General features: G+C 39.4%; 1 protein-coding gene across 1 annotated transcript in view; it reads right to left on the bottom strand.

Moving 5' to 3' along the window:
• Window positions 1–708: 708 nt before the first annotated feature.
• The window catches only part of CLCA1 (chloride channel accessory 1), a 37658-nt gene continuing 20038 nt past the window's right edge, over window positions 709–18328 (bottom strand). Inside the window, exons 6-14 of the mRNA XM_066376701.1 lie at window positions 16380–16598; window positions 15600–15827; window positions 11828–12002; window positions 9967–10073; window positions 7538–7753; window positions 6743–7004; window positions 5506–5676; window positions 2786–3022; window positions 709–1838 (exon numbers count right to left, since the gene is read on the bottom strand). Coding sequence (XP_066232798.1) covers window positions 1450–1838; window positions 2786–3022; window positions 5506–5676; window positions 6743–7004; window positions 7538–7753; window positions 9967–10073; window positions 11828–12002; window positions 15600–15827; window positions 16380–16598 — 2004 coding nt within the window. The 3' untranslated portion in view covers window positions 709–1449. The remainder of the gene's footprint in view (window positions 1839–2785; window positions 3023–5505; window positions 5677–6742; window positions 7005–7537; window positions 7754–9966; window positions 10074–11827; window positions 12003–15599; window positions 15828–16379; window positions 16599–18328) is intronic.

The raw sequence follows: 18328 nt of genomic DNA, 5'->3' as shown, positions 1-18328 counted from the left end.
ACTGTCCTTAATTAACATCACAGTACCCTAATTTATTAAGGATCTATACATGAAAATTTATGTGGGGCTCAACTAGAAAAAGCCCTTCTCCTCCTGAACCTCTGGGTTTTCATTGTATTCTCTGTTAACCTTGTCACTCTTTTTGTCTCCTTTGTTATGCCAGCCAAGAAGCTCAAAATGAAATGTGTGACAAGGCTGTAGCAACTGTACAGAACGTTATGTTAAGCTCTGGGTGTGCCTAACCTTCCTTCAGTTTTTATTGCATATTAACCTCTCTCCTTTTTTTTTCTTGTTTTTATTGTGTTTGTTGTATGTATCTCTAAGGTGCCTCAAATCCTGTTCTGAAATAAGGAAGATATATAAAGAAATATATTTGGGATCTATGTAAAAACAATCTTCTATTTTGTTTTCAGGCAGAGAGCCCCCCACAGCTTGAACTCATTATGCTAATGAAATGGAGAATCTGAGACATCTTTCATCTGAATACTTCCTGTTGGAGGCTCTGATGTCTGTGATTAGTTCTGGATGGGATTGCTGTACTGCAGAGTCTGTTTGTATCCTTTTTTCCTTTTCTTCTCCCTCCTCTTTCTTCTGTCATGCCCCTTGCCTCTCCCATCTTTATGCAGTCCCTCATGTGGTCCTCAAAGTCCTCTTTCTCAAGGGTAGTTCTGATTATATCTGCCCTTAATTTTTAAAAAAATGCTCAAATTGTTTTTATTGCCTATGGGGAAAAGGCCAGATTTTATTCTTCTTTTTGTACTTAGGACCTTGCATAGGTCAGGACTATAGTAGGCAGCAGATGAATGTTTGTTGACTAAACTGAATTGCATTACATAACATAGTGCATAGAAAACACTGGTAGAGCACTTGGCACAAAAAAATGCTTACTTCTCAATCTCTTTCCCTTCACACCTGCCATAAACCTGCTTTTCCTACCTCATCTTCCACCACTGTGACTTTAATCTTCATTGACTCATAATTTCATGCATAACATATACTTTTATGCCCATGAAGTCTTCATCATGCTGATCTTTATACAATATCATTTCTTCTTTAAATGCATCATCCTTGCCCAATACAGCTTCTTGGTGATAATGGTTCAAATTTTCTCTATAACAAGCTGTGCTTTTTATATTTAAATAGTTTGATCTAGTTGGGCATTTCTGGCATCTTTCATATGCAAGTACATGTTCTTTTTAACCAGCAAAGCTCCTTAAAATGAATGAAAATTTACTTTCATTTATCGATACAAGTACCCCTTCTTTCTATTATTCAAAATCATTAATAAATGATAACTAAACTTTTGGATTTGAATCGATAGTTTTTATATATACATATCCAGTTGTTTAGCATTTTATTTCATTAACTTACCCTCTGCAGGAAGTCTAAAATACATTTTTGAATATTTTATGATCAAAAGAATGGATGATTTATTTATCTAATGAAAACTCAACCCAAGGCTACTGACAGCTGCAATTCTCCTAGCCATTTCCACATAATTTTTAAAATGTGAATGCCAGGAATGGTGCTGTTGATATTTATGTCAGGACAAGGAAGAGAAGGACTAGGTGTCTCTGGAGGAGCCTGTGGGGGAATAAACAAAGATACTTGTGCAATGTTGGAGATTTCTGACATCAGGTTGACCTTATCAACGGCCTGAACAGCAATGAAGAGATCTGTGCCATTTTCAAAAGTGATGCCTTCTGGTTTAAACACAAAGACTTCTTCAGAGTTGGCCTCCTTTGGAATAAGGTTAGTAGTGTTCACTTGAAATGATTCATTGAACTTGTCTCTGAGATCAAGAATATTTGTGCTTACTCCAATGATATACTTGTAAGCTGGAAAAGAAAAAAAAAAAAGGACGTGACTTGCAATTCTTCAGTTTTAGAAGGCTGTTAGACACTCTCAACATCCCATAAAGTTCCAATAAATATGTGATTGATGCTTCATTATTAAAACCATTTGTATTTTTTAACATTGTTGTTTGTGTATCTTGACAGACTGATAAATATAAAACTGGATCAGGTGTGGTCAGTATTTCTGGGCATAGTGTCTGGCGAAGACAGGAGGTTATTTAATTATTATTTAATTATTTATAGAGGAGTTTTTGGTGCTATTGCTTCTCAGACTTTAATGTGTGCACAGATGACCCTGAGCTCTTAAAATGCAGGTTCTGGTTCTGTAGGTCTGGCGGGCCTCACATTCTATAGTCTCTAATGAGCATTTGTGTGATGCTCAGGGCACAGTTCTTGAGAGGTTTCTTTCAAAGGACAGATCTGCTCCATAGATATCCATGTTATATTCTCGATCCTCTCCAGGGGTCATTACTAAAACTGGGGTTTATTAAAGGACACTTTGGCAAGATTTCAGGAAAAAAAACAAGGATTACCTTTTCCTGGTTGAAACATCTTACACCTAAAATAGGCCAATTTTTCAGATTCTAAACCTCTCATTTTAAAATCTTTTTTAAAATAATTTTTTAATTGAGGTAACATTGGTTAATAACATTACATAAATTCCAGGGGTACAGCTTTATAATTCTCCATCTGTACACTCTATTGCATGCTCACCACCAAAAGTCTACTTTCCATTCGTTATCATATATATCTGATCCCCTTTGTCCACTTTTTTCTTGCCCTGCCCCCTTCATTTCAGAAGACATTCAAGATCCCTTCTGTCTTCTGCCTTCCACGTACATCACAAAATGCCTGCCTGCCTCACTCCCTTCTGGACCTTCACTTGGCTGCTGAACTCCTTTACAGGGTCCACACCACATGCAGTTTACCTCTTCCGTGATCAAAATCGTCCCCAGGAGCCGTCCATGTCAGATTAATAAGCTCATTCCCTTGGAGTCTTGCCTTCAGGTCAGTGATTTTACAAGGTGGGAAGAGGTCAGGTATGGAATTTGGGACATTGGAGGCCACAAACGAACCTCCAGAAGATGTTCTGCTGAAACACACTTGCTTGCCTTGAAGATCATCCTTATTAAATTCAGGTCTTGGTGGATTCCATTTTACTTCGCCTGCATGAAAATGTTCCTCAGTATTTGGTAAGCTGCACAGAATGGCTATACCTCCCTCTGTTCTGTTACTGGATTACCCTCTTCTGCCTTCTCCCTTCCCCTTCTTTCCTACCATACACAACATTCATTAACTACTTGGTGTAAAAATACCAAATCAGTTTGTAGCAGAGAGAAAAAAGCAGAGAGAATCAGTTCTGTATCTCACAGATATTAGTTGAATAACTGTCATATTTCATTTTCCTGACACATTTGTCCTGGAATTGTTTCCTTTTTCATCTTTTAGCTTATCCTGATCTACCCTTCCACAAGGTCGATATAAATACTATTCTGTTTTAAACCTCTTCAGACTGCCTCAAGAAATCTCTTCCACCTAAACAAGACTGTGGGTTCTATTATCTTTTCTTTTTCTTTGGTAATTAATCAGCTGGACCTTTAAGAATTGTCTTGATTGTTTATTCTGTGCATTTTCCTCTTTCTCCATGTTTGTGTTTAATCTTTTTATTAGACTGTAATTTCTCATAAAATGTTCTATGTTAGAGGTTCTAAATTTTATGCTTTTGAAAGACTTCTGGTTTTCTAAATGAATGTGTGAAAACCTAGTTTTTGTTGCAAATTTACTTTCTCATAAACTCTACTTCTTTGGTCCTTAACATTTTTGCCTATAAAGACATACTGATCTTCATACCCACTAATCTGGTCTTGGGCAAACACGAAGTAGGTGCATTGGCAGGTTAAGGGTTAGTATTAGATTAACCCATAGAGACCATCTCTCTTGGTTTTAAGGCTCATCAAGGTATAGAGGGAAGAACAGGGCTTCCCAAGGCCAAGCCAGGTGCTATCACTATTTGTTTTATGAACCAATAACTTCTCTAGACTCTGTTTCTCTATATGTGAAATGGGATAATTAGGAGAATAAAATGTAATAATGGAATTAAAATATGGAACACAGGCCAGATACAGCCACTAAATCAGTCCCCCCCTGCCCTCTTTCTCTAACTCATAAAAGACAAATGGGAATAAAATAAGCTAAAATATTTGACAGAGATATTTACAAAAGTGTGTCTTTTAAAGCTTTTCTTCCTATAATCACATTCGCATGAGGCGACATCACATGTCTCAGAATTCTCCCTTTACTAATCATGCACCCATGTAAAGAGATCAGTGAGAAGCTTCTTGGAGGAGCTGTTCTTACTACACACCAGTGCTAGGCAGAGACCTGTCCAGAATTGAGTGGCTTGATGAAAAACAAGTCCTGGAACCCATCAGGACTCAGTCTTGGTCCCAATTCCAGCTCTGATCTGGGGCAAGTGTTCATAATCAAGAGTGGTGTGAAACTCCCAGTTTCTTGAAGCATAATTTTCCACCTGTTTACAAGTGGGCTCAGTGTGCTGGCTGGTATTAGATTCATATACTGCACTCCCTGGTCTGAGCAGGAGAAGAGAGGAAGAAACTGAAATGGTAGGGTTATGGTGATATTGGTGTTGATAACAAGACCACAGTTGTTATTTTTGGTCCTGTGGAATTGCCTGTTAGTACAAAGAGCTTCATTACAAAATATTTTTAAATTTATTAAAAATAATAATAAACAGCCTGACCAGGCAGTGGCACAGTGGATAGAGTGTCAGCCTGAAATGCTGAGGCCCCAGGTTTAAAACCCTGAGTTGCTGGCTGGAGTGTGGGCTCACCATCTTGAATGCGGGGTTACAAGCTGGAGCGTGGGATCATGGACATGAGTTTATGGTTGTTGGCTTGAGCTTAAAGTTCACAGGTGTGAGCCCTAGGTTGCTGGCTTGAGCAAGGGGTCACTGGCTGGGCTAGAGCCCCTTAGTCAAGGTACATGTGAGAAAGCAATCAATGAGCAACTAAGGTGCTGCAACTATGAGTTGATGCTTCTCATCTCTCTCCCTTTCTGTCTGTCTGTTCCTGTCTCTCTTAGTCTCCCTTGCTAAAATAATAACAATAACAATAATAATAATAATTATAAAATTTATTTTTATTTGTAAATGTTTGTAAAAGTAAATTTACTATTTACCATCAATAACTTATTAGGTATAGTTTCTTATTTATTCCTCATAACCATTCTATGAGATAGTAACCATTATTATCCTTATTATACAACTTCAGAAAGTAAAGATAATAATAATTTACTTGATAGAGGGATGGAATTTGAACAGAGGCAGTAGTGTCTTCAACTGGGGGCAGTTTTGCCTCTAGGACAGTGGATGATGTCTGGAGACATTTTTTATTGCTATGACTGTGAGGGCTGTTTTTGTTTTCTAGTGAGTAGAGGCTAGGGATGTTGCTAAACATCCTACAAAGCACAGGATGATCCCACAACAAATAATTATGTGGCCCAAAGATCAATAGTGCCAAGGCTAAAAAACCCTGATTTAATACTGCACCATTCTCCCCACAGGCTTTATGGTTTCCTCTTGATCCCAAGCCTTTTACTCAAGTCAGGTGTGTTATTACAGAGTACTTACCATTCTCAATCCAGCCAGGTATGTACATGGCTCCCTTCTGCTGGGGTACAAGTCTCCGTCTGGCTGCGTTCACTCCTCCCAGAGCCCGCACTTTTACACTGTATCTACCATTTGTATCATAAGCTGTAAAATACCTTGAATAGACACCATCATCCTTAGTAGCATCAGCACCTGGACAGGAAAATGAAGAGATTAATAAATATCCAAAAGGTAACTGGGCATTTATATATTACCAAATTATATGTGGATTAAAATTTTTAAAGCAAAGAGAATCTAGCATTATCTCCAAGAGACTTTAGAATTTGACTATGGAAAGGATGACGTCTACTTCTTTTACGTGTGTGTGTGTGTGTGTATGTGTGTGTGAGTTATGTGTATGTGTATAGTTTTACTTGTACACCTTATCTTCCTAAATTACTGTCTTTATTTTTGAAATCGGAGATCATGCTATGTGTCTCCGTTATATCCAACATAGCACAGTTTACTCAATAAGTATTTGTTGAACTGAATTGAATTGCTGTATATTACTGAGGAGAAAAAAAATATTATATGATTATTTTTCAAAAATTTCATGACTTCTCCCCAGGGTAGATATAGGAAGGAAATTCATCTACAAAATTTGTTCTAATAAGATTACTTACATTACAGTAAGCAATCAAGTTCCTCCTAACAAAAAATGTAGAATTCTCTTTCTCTTTCTCCCTGTTAAAGTTCTTAAATACAAAACTAATGGGCTGGATTTACACTTCGGGAACAAGATACTATAGTGTCTATATAGATGTACAAGTCACATAAAACTGTACTTGATTCTGTTTCTGCTGTTTCCTAATGTGAAAGCCTTAGTTTCTTCATTGGTAAGGTAGGGATAATAATATCTCAAAGTATGTGGTGAAGATGAAAATGGATATATAAATTCATACAAAAACCTAACACAGGATAAATATTAATGTTTGGGAGATTATGGAATACCCTTGAACAGCTCCCTAGAATTTTCTGAGCCTACTGAGTTTCAGTCATCAACATGTTTGGGCTTTGCAGAAGCTAATGAGAGGCCCTTTTTCATGCTTTGCAACATTTTGGAATATAGGAATTGGGGGGAAGCAAAGAGCTCTCCCAACCAGACCCCCACCGCTGACCTCCCTGCTTCTAAGTGTCCTCATCAAGCCATACCCTCCTATTATTCCCTGTTTGCTTCTTGGACAAGAATGATGTGTTTTCCATTTTCTTGGGTTGTTACCTGCTCCATTGTCTAATAGTTCCAAAGTAACTGTTTTTCCATTTGTTGATTCTATCAGGGCTGTGACGCTGGCCCTGAGAATCGGCAAGGCTCCTTGGTGAATCTTTGCATAAACTACCATAGGGCTAGGGAATTTGCCTGTGTCTTTGTTCATTTTAGAGGTCACTATAACTGGCGGCAAGGTAGCACTTGATGCGCGGGAGGTGACAGTCAAAGTCAGGGTTTGCGAAGTTGCTTGCAGACTATAATTCCAAACACCAACCTGACCAAAACAAATGGAGACATTTCCAGTTAGTATGTACGTGACACAGACCTGACTTCACTGTCAGCTGTAGGAGGAGTCTTTCTGATACAAGCATGTGACTAACATGTCTAAGATGGTCTTTGATACTCTCAGCTAAGGGAAACTTTGGTATGTTTGAACTAACTGCATGGTTCTTATTGTCAAGAAAATCTAAGCGGGAAAATGAAGTCTGAAATCTTTGTTCTTATCATTGCCTTGGTTTCCCAAGGGCAGGATCAAATTGATGGGTTCCTGAGGTAGATGAAATAGTTTTCATGATTCTGAAACTTCAAGGATCATGTTGCATCTTGATTGCTCTGTAATATGAAGGTTATCCTTTTAGTACCCAGAGAAAATAATACCAATTTCCTTTCTTTTGTGTCATCCTGAGTAATTTCCTTTGGATGAAGATTTTTCCTTGTTCTCTCTTTCATCCAATACTGACTTTCCTTTTAGCAACTACCCATATTTAAAAAGCCATGAGAAAAGGAAAAAAACAACTGACTCCATACCTTGGCAGTGCCCAGGATCTGGAGGTAAGCCATTTTGGTATGTGTGTCCACTAAAAAGCCATCTTGTCTCTTTCCGCTGGGATCCCAGAGTAGGATTTGGGGAGCCTGTGTTGTCCAGGTGATGAGAAACAAAGTGTCGTTTCCCACAGTGCTGTCCACAATTACTGTGCCATTCATCCACTGGGTGTTCTGGAGAGTTAACCCCCTACTCTCAAGCTGTTAAGAAAAAACAACTCTTTACTTTCTGGAGAACACAGCTCCCATTACAGTCTCTTCCATTCTGCCTTTCCCCCACCACTTCTCAGTTGCCCCATTAAAATGCCCTTAGTGATGCTAAGTCTTTGGTTTGGTATTAGCACCTATTACGATCTAATTCTAAATTACGTTTCCAGTGTTTGTTTCCACAATGTTGGACGGGGAAGACCAGACCGCTTCCCCTATGGCTCTTACAGCTTTATCACACTTTCACTTTTCTTAGAAGTCTGTATGCTCTTCTCCACTTGTCTAAGCCTTGCCTGTCCTTTAAAATTCATCTCAAAAATCACTTTCTCTGTGAGGCTTTCTCTGATGTCTATCTCCCCTGTCAGCTGAGAGTAATCTCTCCCTCCTATGAGCTCCCATGGAATCTTGTTTCTATCAGCCCTTTGACATTTTCACATTGTATTTTGCTTTATATCTACTGGTATACAGAGCTCATTTTATCTTATTTACTAGACTGCAAACCCTTAAGGGTACTGACTGAGACTTATTTTTACTCATATGTGGATTGTTTTAATTGCAAATAACTGTTAGGCTGGGTATTACGGTAGCCCCAGTGAAAATAAATGACACGAGTCATCGGCCAAGTTTAGTTTGTTGTTTGGAGTATAATAAAGGAGCAGAAGAACAGGAGAGGTGGGGAAGGGCTAGTAAGGCTTTTGAAGAAAGTGGGATTTTGAGGATTATGGCCTAGATAATTATTTATTGTTCCTAAATTGAAAGCTATTAGAAGCTATGGTGGCCAGGTCATGGAGCTAGACTTTCCAGTTCCATAGAAAGATTATGAGTTTGGGTATGAGGAAAGTGAAGGGCTCTTAGATCTGAGTTCTATGGCAGGTGTATAAATTTCTCCACCTCCCTTCCTGTTAGGTTTCTTAAATACAAAACTAACTAGCAGAAACTGCCTGATTGTGAACTTGCTCTTTTATCAATTTAATTAATTTTCTAAGACCAGAGGTGGATTAAGGTTGGTTGAGGCCCCGGGCACAGAGACAAATATTGGGCCTCTTAAAAAAAGGGAGAGACAGGAAAAATAAAAATACAAGTTAACCATATTTTTAAATACATAAAAAATATTATGTGCTATTAATGTTAAAATTGCACATATGAAACCAAACTTGGTGTCATTAGAAAAAAGTGCAAAGTTGGGGTTTGGCGGGGCCCTTCAGAAGTCGGGGCCCAGGGCACGCCCGGCATGCCCGCTGTTAAATCCGCCTCTGCGACATATTCCTCCCATATCCAAACCAGGCTTTTGAGTTTGATTTTCTAAAATTTGAGCTAAGATAGCGAAATGAGTATAATTCCTTTCCTCTTTGGTACTAAATGCTATATTGGTAGACCAGAAAGCCTGTTGTTTTGAAACCTACCATTATTTGGCTTTGACATCATGTAGTCCTTTATTTTTATCCAAATTTTCACAATTAAATCTACAATTCACACAAGTGTGAGTACTGATTGTTTACTCTCACTAGTTTAAGGAATCATGTGAGTAATTATTGCAACTATTAGAGAAGAACATTTAAAAATATGTATGTCTTATATTTTTAATAGTACCATGACTTTTGAAAGAAAAAAAAATTTTAATTTTAGAATCAGAAGTTTCTGGTTCACATCTGACTGAGAAACTGAGGCCCATAGGAGTGAATACTTTGCGCAAGGTCACAGAGTTAATGATAGACCGAGGGCAAGGATCCAGGTGGCTGGACTGACAGAATGGGCTTTTCATAGTACAAAGCACTTTCCATTCATTATATGAAAATGTTGGCCAATATCGGAGATGTGAAGTAATGGAAAAATAGAGCAAGTAATCCCTGAACACTTGTCCCAGAAAATTTGTATTGAGATGATCTACTTTGAAGAAATTCTGAGACAATTATATTGCTACGGGTGTTTCTTAACAGATGTTAAGAGTTCTTGAGCCCATTATACTTTATGTTATTGGTTTTTATGAGGAAGTCACTTAGTACTATTTCCAAAGAAGTAAGCACTATTGCCTGTTCAAATGAGTAGTGTTGTATTTTAGGAATAATGTTTAATATCAGCCTAAAACTCTTATTTTAATTTTAAATCACTACCAGAAGAATATAGAATTTAAAACTTTTAACCATTAACCTCTTCATCTTGGCTAGGATTATTTGTAACATGAAGAATCAAAACGGAGGAAGTCTGACCTGGATGGAGCGCTGGGAGACAGCTCCATTTCCTGACGAGAGGGCCCCGAAAGCATCAATGAGGCCGTTGTTCTGGGCCTGATCTGAAGCATATGTCTGTAAACCTCCTAAGAAACAATTGCATTATCAGAAGTTATCTTGTAGAAAGCAAGTATTTGCACCATTTTTGCTATTCTTGAGATAGCAGAATACACAAAATAAATACTGAACTGTGTTATTAAAGTATTTATAGATCAACATCAAATAGGTATCCAGATTAACTCAGAAGTTGATACTAATTTTTTAATCCTACTAAATTCTAGCTTTAACAACATCTCAGTCGTGTGGCTCTGTCAACTCTGCAAAGCAGCCATGAATCTCTGACAGACCCTAACTGATATCATAAAATTCATCTTTTAAAAGCAAGGTGCTATCATATGAGATAATCCACGAAGCCTTACTCTATGCCTATTGACTTATTCTTATTTTAGACATAATCTTAACAAGGTTGACTTTTGAGTTTTTACTAAATCAGAAAAGATATGCAAGTGACACAAGCAAGAAATAACAGCTGATAAGAAAAACTTAGAGAAAAGTACAATATGTAATAAAAATGATACTACATATCAAGCCTGGCAAGCCTTGGGCTATTTAGAACAGGTGTAATTAAGATAGTTGGCCTGAAAGTACTTTTAAACTATTAATGCTCTCCAAAGTCCAAGGTCAGTACTTTGATAATACTGTTGGTGCTCTACTCGGATCCCCTTATCTAAGGAGTTCATCTTTTCTCTGGGGGTCTGGGGGCTGTTAATGGCATTTAGCTGCCTCATTTCCAGAGGACTGCCTTACCAAGAGGGGACACCAAGCTAGAGAAATAACATGACCCCTCATCTCTGCCCTGCCCTGACAGTCCACAGCCTCTGACTGATGGACATAATGATAGAAAAGGCCAGCCTTCTTGCTAAAGTTGGACCAAGTCTGTGATGCAGTTCCAGGCCCGGAGTCCCCTGTGGGGCCAGGCTTCAGCTAGACTCTAAGTTCAGTCAGATCCCTGCTGAGCTCCTTTGCCTCCCCTGCCCTACTTTTCTCCCTCCCTTTCTTCGGAGAGTTCTCTCCCTCTAAATCACATGAACCCAAAGCCCTGTCTCAATCTCTGCTTCTAGGAAACCCAGCCGAAGACAGCCAGTATTAGGAGCAATCTGTCCTGTCATTTTAGCTTCCTCAGAAGGCAACTCATCATAATAATTGATATCCATAATGCTGGTCCTAAGTAAAAAAAAGTAAATAAAAATAAATTGTACTCATCTATTATGCTTAAGAAGCCAGAGACATATTTTAACCACCTGTTGTATATGGGAGCTAGGAATATAATATATTCATGTTCTACAGAGAAAGTCTGTTGTAGTCTACATTTTCAGAGTGGCCTTCCATGTGGTTTAGCAGACACTTTTCTCTCTCCATGCCACCCCTTGTTAAAAGTCACAACTCAGATGTCATCTTTCTGGACCCTTTGCCTTCCCTTCTCTGTGCCTCATTGTACGTTCTGTTGCCAACACAGAGCTTGTGTCATGGCATTGTGTAGTTAGTAGCTTATCATCTCTCTTGCTTGAGTCTCTTGGTCAGCTGCCAAGTGGAAGTGAGTGGTTCTCGGCTAATGTATTAGATCCCTTCCAATCCTTACAAAATTCCTGGGAAGAGAGTCTCGGTCCTCAGTAGGGTGCCATGCTGGTCCCATCTTAAGGCCTTAAAATAAATGGGTGAGTAAGTTGTAAAGTCTGTTTGGGGGTAAGGCAGTCCCACCCGTGCCCTATTCTCCAGTTTCCTGGAGCTCACCATCCAGTGGAAGCGACAATACAGGGGGCCCCAGCAGATTGTTCCTCACCTGTCATTTTAGATAGTTCCTCTAGTTCTTTTGCTGCACTGGGCCCCAGGGCAATTGTGTGGATGATGGCTCCACTCTGTTTCACCTCGTTAAAGCATGTGCTTATAGAACTGTCCTCCCCATCAGTCAGTAGCACGATTTCAGATCCATCTGTTGGATATTTCTTCCTAATCACCTAAGGACATGATTCAGAGCATGAGTTATCAGACTCAGGGTGGCCAAAGTATTTGTAAAAACTGCATTTATCGAAGAAAAAAGAAGAGAAATTCCAGAGAGAATGAACAGAAGTGTCTAAGAATGGTCAAATATCTCTCTGGAAATAATACAGTTTTAAATCAGACGCATTCATGGAACTTGGTGTGGTCTTCTCTTTTGGCTACGCTGCCACTGAGAGGGCTTTATAAAGTGGGACACAGGGCCGTCCTGGGGTGAGCAGCACTGGGGGGCAGGAAAGGAGGCTTTCTTTACATATTCTCCCCTTGAGAGGCTTTCAGGGGTTCCCAGAAGCCATCAGAAACCATCCTCACTGAATGGAAGTATAATGGGGAATATTAGTCCTAGGGCAGATTTTAGCTTATATGATATTCACTAGTGTGACCATACCAACTGTTTATGGCTGGCATTGGTTCTGATTGCTCAATACCTAGACCATATTAGTTGTTAAGAATTTTAATATCCCTTGTGATTTAAGCAAAACATTTTTTCCTATTAATCCCAGTTCCTATTTGTCCTACAAAATCTACGTTTTTAACTATTACTGCTAGACAGACCACAGTTTTTATATCATGTAGAGAGGACAATGTTGAAGAAGATTATGATGGAAGAAAAATTAGATAAAAGAATAGTGTTATTCATTTAAGAAAAGGAAGGCAAGAGTCCACTCTTCCCCTAAAAGATTGGAAGTAAGACCCAGAAGCAGGGGAAACAAGCGATGAAGCTAAGTAACCTCCCTTCTCTGAACCAAACTCTCAGAAAGGGAAGGCATCTTTTAAGCAGGTTGAAAGGAAAACTGAAAGCAGAAAAGACTTTCACCCCACTCTGCACTCTGAGAGGCGGTGGACCTGCAGGGGAGGGGAGCAGATCTCTGACTGTTGCAGTGTGGAGGATCCTAGAATCCAGGAGACTATCAGCCATGGCTGTGGCCTTGGTCTGACAGAGCTGCAGGTCTTAGAGACCAGAGAAAGGACTTAATTTGGATTCCTTTGTCACCACTCCCCATCACTTGTATGTGTCATGAAAAACATGCAGACATTCCCACAAACACCACTGAGGAGAAAGAAGACAGCTGACTTGAGAGTTGGCAGGCAAGAGACCGGTCATCTTGCCATAGAGGCTGAGGGTGTCGAGCCTTCCTTGCAGCTGGATGCAGGACATGTGCTCAGGGCTCAGCTCCCACACAGAGAGCCAGGCTGGGACTGGTTAGCTGGGGAGGACCACTGGGCTCTTACAAGTCAAGAGAACAAGCAAAGTACAGTGGCCACACCCCAGCAGACATCAGTAGCAGAGCCCACGACAGTTCTGACCACGGTCTTTTAGCAGGACCAGTCGGGATCTTGAGGACAGTGTGATATCCAAGGCCCTTTATCTCATCACCCTGAAGTCGCCAACAAGCTCCTCCTAACCCCCCCCACCCCCAGATTCCATTGGGTAAAAGGAGCATTTGAGTTCCAGCTGTATCCCTCATACTCTCTCTGCCATCTGAGTGGAAAATGCAGAACCAGACATTATCTCCTCATCACCAGGCCATCTGGCATTAGTCATTCCCCTTATGGTTTTACACAGCGGGGGTTTAGAACATATCAGTGATTTCTCTACCAGTTTCCGTCCCTCATTTGCTTCTTTAATGAGAGCTTGAATGAGTGGCTGAGGCAGGAGAACCCACATGCACACATGCACACAGGCATCTGGCAAAGCGTTTTCCAGCTCACAGTGGACACAATAGAAACCACTTTCAGGGAACTGGCCTTCAAGGTAGAATAAAAAGGCCAGAGGTTCAATTGCATTTGAGGGAATGTTTGAGTCCATTCTCCGCATGAAACTCAATGTTTCTGCTGCCACTTGGCAATCTGGAACAGTTCCATTGCTGTGTCATGCCCACAGCAGGCACACGGCAGTCCTGCCCAAGACATTGCTGATGTCTGACACCTTAGACCTTGCCAGCCTCTTCTAGCCTCCTATTCTTTGTTTAATGGGGCTAAAGAGCCTCTAAGTCAGGGGTAGTCAACCTTTTTATACCTACCATCCACTTTTGTATCTCTGTTCGTAGTAAAATTTTCTAACCACCCACCGGTTCCACAGTAATGGTGATTTATAAAGTAGGGAAGTAACTTTACTTTATAAAATTTATAAAGCAGAGTTACAGCAAGTTTAAGCATATAATAATAATTACTTACCAAGTACTTTATGTTGGATTTTCACTAAGTTTGGCAGAATAAATCTTTATAAAACAACTTACTATAGTTAAATCTATCTTTTTATTTATACTTTGGTTGCTCCGCTACCGTCCACCATGAAAGCTGGAACGCCCATTAGTGGGCGGTAGGGACCAGGTTGACTACCACTGCTCTAAATAAATATAGAATATTGTATTCTGTATTTAGAACAATTAAGCATCAGTTGCAATGAAATACCTCAATTCAGTTTTGTTTATTAAGAACCTTCTGTATAAAAGATATTTTGCCCACAGCCTGGAAACTAAAAAGACAAGTCTTACTCTTAAAGAAGTTTTGCTTGAGTGAAGCACATGATTAGAAAATAAGAGAGAAGAGCCTAAAAGTCATAAGATATATTTAAAATAAAAGTCATAGAATTCAGAAAGAGATTGTATACAGTTAGAGGGATCAGAAAAGATGTCAAAAAGTAGGTGGTGTCTGTGGTGGTTTTTTGACAAATAAGAGTAATTTGAGGTACACAAGAGGGAGGAGAAAGTACTCCAAGTGGGGAGCTAGCCTGGAAAAGGTGTAGACACTCTGAAGGACAGGTGATCTCACTCACTTAAAAATAGATACCTAGAAGAGAGTCGCTGGTACTTAAGCCTGGAAAGGTAGGCAGGGGCTATATTATAAAGGTCTCAAATATTCTATGGAGAAAGTTTTACTTAATTTTAATGACAATGATGAGACACTGATATCTAAGTAGAGGGATGATGTTATTAGATTAGTCAGATGGGATCACTAGATATACTCCCAATACAATTATACTTACAGTTCCTAAGGCCTCCTGCTTCAATATAAAAACCATTTGCTTGCCCAAAAGAAGGTCCTTTTATATCCAAAAGTTTGAAGTATTAAGCACCACTAAGTTTAACCATAACTCAGAGATAATTTTTTTTTTCTCATAGAAGATATTCCTTTGTACCTTTCTTCATTGCACTCACTATAATTTCTGAATATACACTTAGATGTGTGACTATGTGGTTAATGCATCTCCCCAATAAGATTATAAGCTCTGTGACAGGAGGTGTGGTGTCTCTTTGGCCCTCGTGGTATTCTTAATGCCCAAACACAGTGCCTCACATGTAGAAGACACACATGACTATATTGAATGCAGGCATATGTGAAAAAGCATGAATGCAGGGGTATAGTAAACACAAAAGCATCAATGAGTTGGGTAACAATAGCTATGGGGGCCCATGTCTTTGTATCATTTGAACCACTGCTCTGTCCTTGGTTTTCTAATTCAATGAGACACTCAGCATTTATGGAAACCTTGGAAAGGGAGAATTGCTTAAACATTAGAAACTGGCAAACTACAGTAGGGGAACTTGTCTCACAGTAAATGCCGATCGAAGTCCAGTGCAGATGGACGTTCCTCCTGCAGCCACTGTGGGTAACTTTCTGATGAGTGCGTCCCTTTCTGCTCCACTGTTTATCTGCAGGAGTTCATTTTGCACATAGGCAGCACTGTCAAACATCACCATCCCAACCCAGGAGCCTTGCTCAACCGTCTGCAGCAGGAAAAGTTTGCCCGCTTGATTCAGTCGTTTAAGGCGGTCACCAGTCTGAACAGAGAAGCAGAAGGACAGCAGTCAGGTTGAGTTTGTTTGGGCAGACTAATGATAGAACAAGTTCAAGGGAGTTTGGAAGTTGTCTCAACTTAGGGGAAATGGCAACAAGCTTACTTGGGACATATCCTTCTAATGGGAGAATTTTTTTCCTTTATATTTAGTAGCATTTTGGAGTAGAATTTTAGAGCCTTTATAAACATGGCCCTAAAAGATAAAGCCAGATTAGGTTTTAGTTTAGTCATTAGTTCAGTGTTTTAGTAATAGGTCTATAGACCTACATGCTGTCAGTGAAACACAAAGGTAAGGCTGTGTAATTCATTGGACCTTTACTCATACATTGAAAGCTACTTTGATTTGGCAAATGAGACACTTGATGCTTAATGTTTGTCAAATAAAGTGACGGTAGGCATTTTTGATTGCAGTGTTAGTATTGTAACATCTGACTTTCAGGGTTGTGTTTATTCCCAGGAATTCCAAGTTGTGGTCTATTATATTGTATACAAATATGAGGTGTGCATTCAGAAGATTCAAACTCACTGTACATACCATCATGCTTCCAGATTTATCAAGGACTAAGCACACAATTCTTTGTCCAATCTGCAGCAGGGAGAAGGTGGGTTTGGGTGGCTGTGTTGTCATAGGAGTGGTTTTCTTAAAATCCTCAGAATCACGAATCACTTCCCATGTGCTTTGGAGATTGCATTTTTGGTTTTGCAGATTCGGGGCTTCTTTATTGTGGTTTTTGTCTGTACAGAATTCAACCACCTGAAATTGTCAATACAATGACATAGATAAACAACTGGCTAAAATATTTAATAATTTGAATCATTTAAAATATGTTGCTCCCTTGCCCTCTTCCCCAGTGTCCCTTGCTAACCTATAATCTTGGCTCAGCCCCATCATAACTACATAGCACTGCTGGAGAAAATTCACAGTCATAATTCAGAACTCCGATCTCAAAACATAGAGACAGCCTTGCTGAAACCTGAGGGCTCCATAGCAGTCATTCACCTACATTTGAGTTCCTTCCTACTCCTCAAATTTGCCATTTTGAGCTATCACCACTATCTTCCAGACACCTGTGTCTCAACGTTTCTCTTTTAGTATCGTCTTATCTCTCTATCCTTTAACTTTCCACTTACTTCCTTACTGCCCAATCACATTACAACACTTTTCATTCCACCTTTCCACACCCAACATTTCAGCTCTTTCCAAAATCCACTTGGGTGTCCCACAGGCTCAACTGCACGTGTTCATAAATGAACTCATCACCTTTCCTCCAACTCTGCTCCTCCTTCTCATGTATTTCCTACCTAGTGTGATGTCACCACTATCTTCCTAGTACCCTGACTCAGGAACCTGGGAGTTTTACTACCTTCTTCATTCCTCTACAAAATAACCAAGATGAATACATGGAATTGTCTCTGGGTCATCATCTTTTCTCCTTCTCCAATGGACTATTCATCATTCAAGCCCTCACGTTCCCTCCTCAGACTGCTGCAGCCTCCTATTGGATTTCTCCATCTTGTTCCTCCTCCAATTGGTCCATTCCACAGCTAGCTTCCAAAGGCATCTTCCTTCTTACTGCTGTAGTCAAGACTCTTTGGTGGCTCTCAATTGATTTCATGAGACAATCTGGACTACTTCCCATAGCACATAACAATTACTGCAAGATGCATTTTTGCTTCACTCTTCATCCTCACTCTGGTGGGCATTCCAGGTCTTTGGTATCCCTACTGTAGTCTTGCCAGGCTGTTTTATACCCCCGGGACTTTACTCATCATTCCCATTTTGTAAAGGAGTTCCTCTTTTTCTATCTTCTGTATTGCAAACTTTACCTTCATGTTTCACCCAAAAGTTCATTTTCAAAGTATTTTCTAATTTTCTGCCTTTCCCCCAAAGAATTTTTACTCAACCCTTTGGCCTCACAGTGCCCTATAGAAACTGTAGTAAGGCCCCTTTAATCTTGTAGTACACTTATTGGGCTGTGAATCTATCTATAGCAGAAACCTGTCTAATTAAACTTTGCTTTTTCAAAACCTAGTCCAGTGTCTGACACACAATAAAAACTCAATATGTTTGTTTGTTTGTTTGTTTTAAGTAACCTCAACTAATCTGCACATTATTTTTTAAATCTACAAAATGGCAATAGTTACTGTGCAAGAATTACATAAGAACATTTACAACAAGGTTAATACTAATACAGCCAATAAATGATAGCTTTTTGTCCCTTCCTTAAACATTCATATCCCTAGCATTTGGAAAATTAAAAAAAAGAGGCATAGTATACAAAGTAGGTATAACCTCAGTACTCCTCTGAGTGATTTTACAATATTATCATTCAATTAAAAAATCTTAAATAGCTAGGATTCTATAATTTAGAAAATAATCACTAGCTATAAAACACAAACACCTTTCTCTTTGCATTTTTCAGATTGCTTTGGTAATGTTTCCATATTTTCAGTATGTCACTTTTTAGCAAGGGATTCTGAAAA

Source organism: Saccopteryx leptura, chromosome 3 (assembly GCF_036850995.1).
Source record: "Saccopteryx leptura isolate mSacLep1 chromosome 3, mSacLep1_pri_phased_curated, whole genome shotgun sequence".
Classification (NCBI taxonomy): Eukaryota; Metazoa; Chordata; class Mammalia; order Chiroptera; family Emballonuridae; genus Saccopteryx; species Saccopteryx leptura.
Note: the sequence above shows the minus strand (reverse complement) of the source record. Positions and strands in the feature narration are given on the sequence as shown.